This window comes from Sinohyriopsis cumingii, chromosome 4 (genome assembly GCF_028554795.1).
Source record: "Sinohyriopsis cumingii isolate HCF-2022 chromosome 4, ASM2855479v2, whole genome shotgun sequence".
In the NCBI taxonomy this organism is placed as follows: Eukaryota; Metazoa; Mollusca; class Bivalvia; order Unionida; family Unionidae; genus Sinohyriopsis; species Sinohyriopsis cumingii.
In genome coordinates this window covers 83,041,726-83,042,353 of record NC_142964.1, presented here as the reverse complement: position 1 = coordinate 83,042,353, position 628 = coordinate 83,041,726, and the positions used below count along the sequence as shown (strand labels likewise).

The 628-nt window shown below is 38.5% G+C and overlaps 1 protein-coding gene across 2 annotated transcripts in view; it reads left to right on the top strand.

Moving 5' to 3' along the window:
* Nucleotides 1–57: 57 nt before the first annotated feature.
* The window catches only part of LOC149801554 (uncharacterized), a 40,124-nt gene continuing 39,553 nt past the window's right edge, over nucleotides 58–628 (top strand). The window contains exon 1 of one of the 2 annotated variants that reach the window (XM_089955776.1): nucleotides 58–152. In XM_089955776.1, the coding sequence (XP_089811902.1) occupies nucleotides 145–152 (8 nt within the window). In that variant the 5' untranslated portion in view covers nucleotides 58–144. Of the gene's footprint in view, nucleotides 594–628 lie in introns of both variants that reach the window. The other variant, XM_089955775.1, reaches the window with a different exon arrangement.

Below are 628 nucleotides of genomic sequence, written 5' to 3'. Positions count from 1 at the left end.
GTTACCAGTCCACGGAAACCACGTGATCCATGCTTTACAACCCTTCCCACAGTGCTAATTTAAAAATGTCAGCCCCAATGACCATGTGTACAATGGAACTGTGAAATTGTTTGAAAGCAAAAACAAAAAGATGGGTTCTTTTCCATGTATTGGTAAATTTAATTCTTTATTCATACATTTTGAATTGGATACGCACAGAAAAAGTAAATGACGTATTTGGTTTGATCAAAATATCGCCAAATGCATCTTTAGTTCCTCATCCGTTCAACGTAATATTTGCATAAAGCAGATGTACGAGTGTTATTTCTAGTCAAAGCAACTAAGACGACAATGGAAATGGTTAGGGGTTTAAAGTTATGTTTACATTTTTCAATTGTTAACATTGCGCTTGTGACACTTGCAACGTCGGACAGCTTGAGGCCCCTTGGTCGACACACCCCACCCACCGGCACCTTACGAGTAACGGGAGAGTTTCCTGATCCAGTGGTCTTCTACAATTTCTTTGTCAAGCCAGGGGAACCACTTCTTATGAAAAATGTGCTCACAGCTGAGAATTTTCCAGCATATGCCAAGTGGAATGATGAATATATGAGGTATAAGTTTTGTATTAAAAAAATCTTTATTTCCG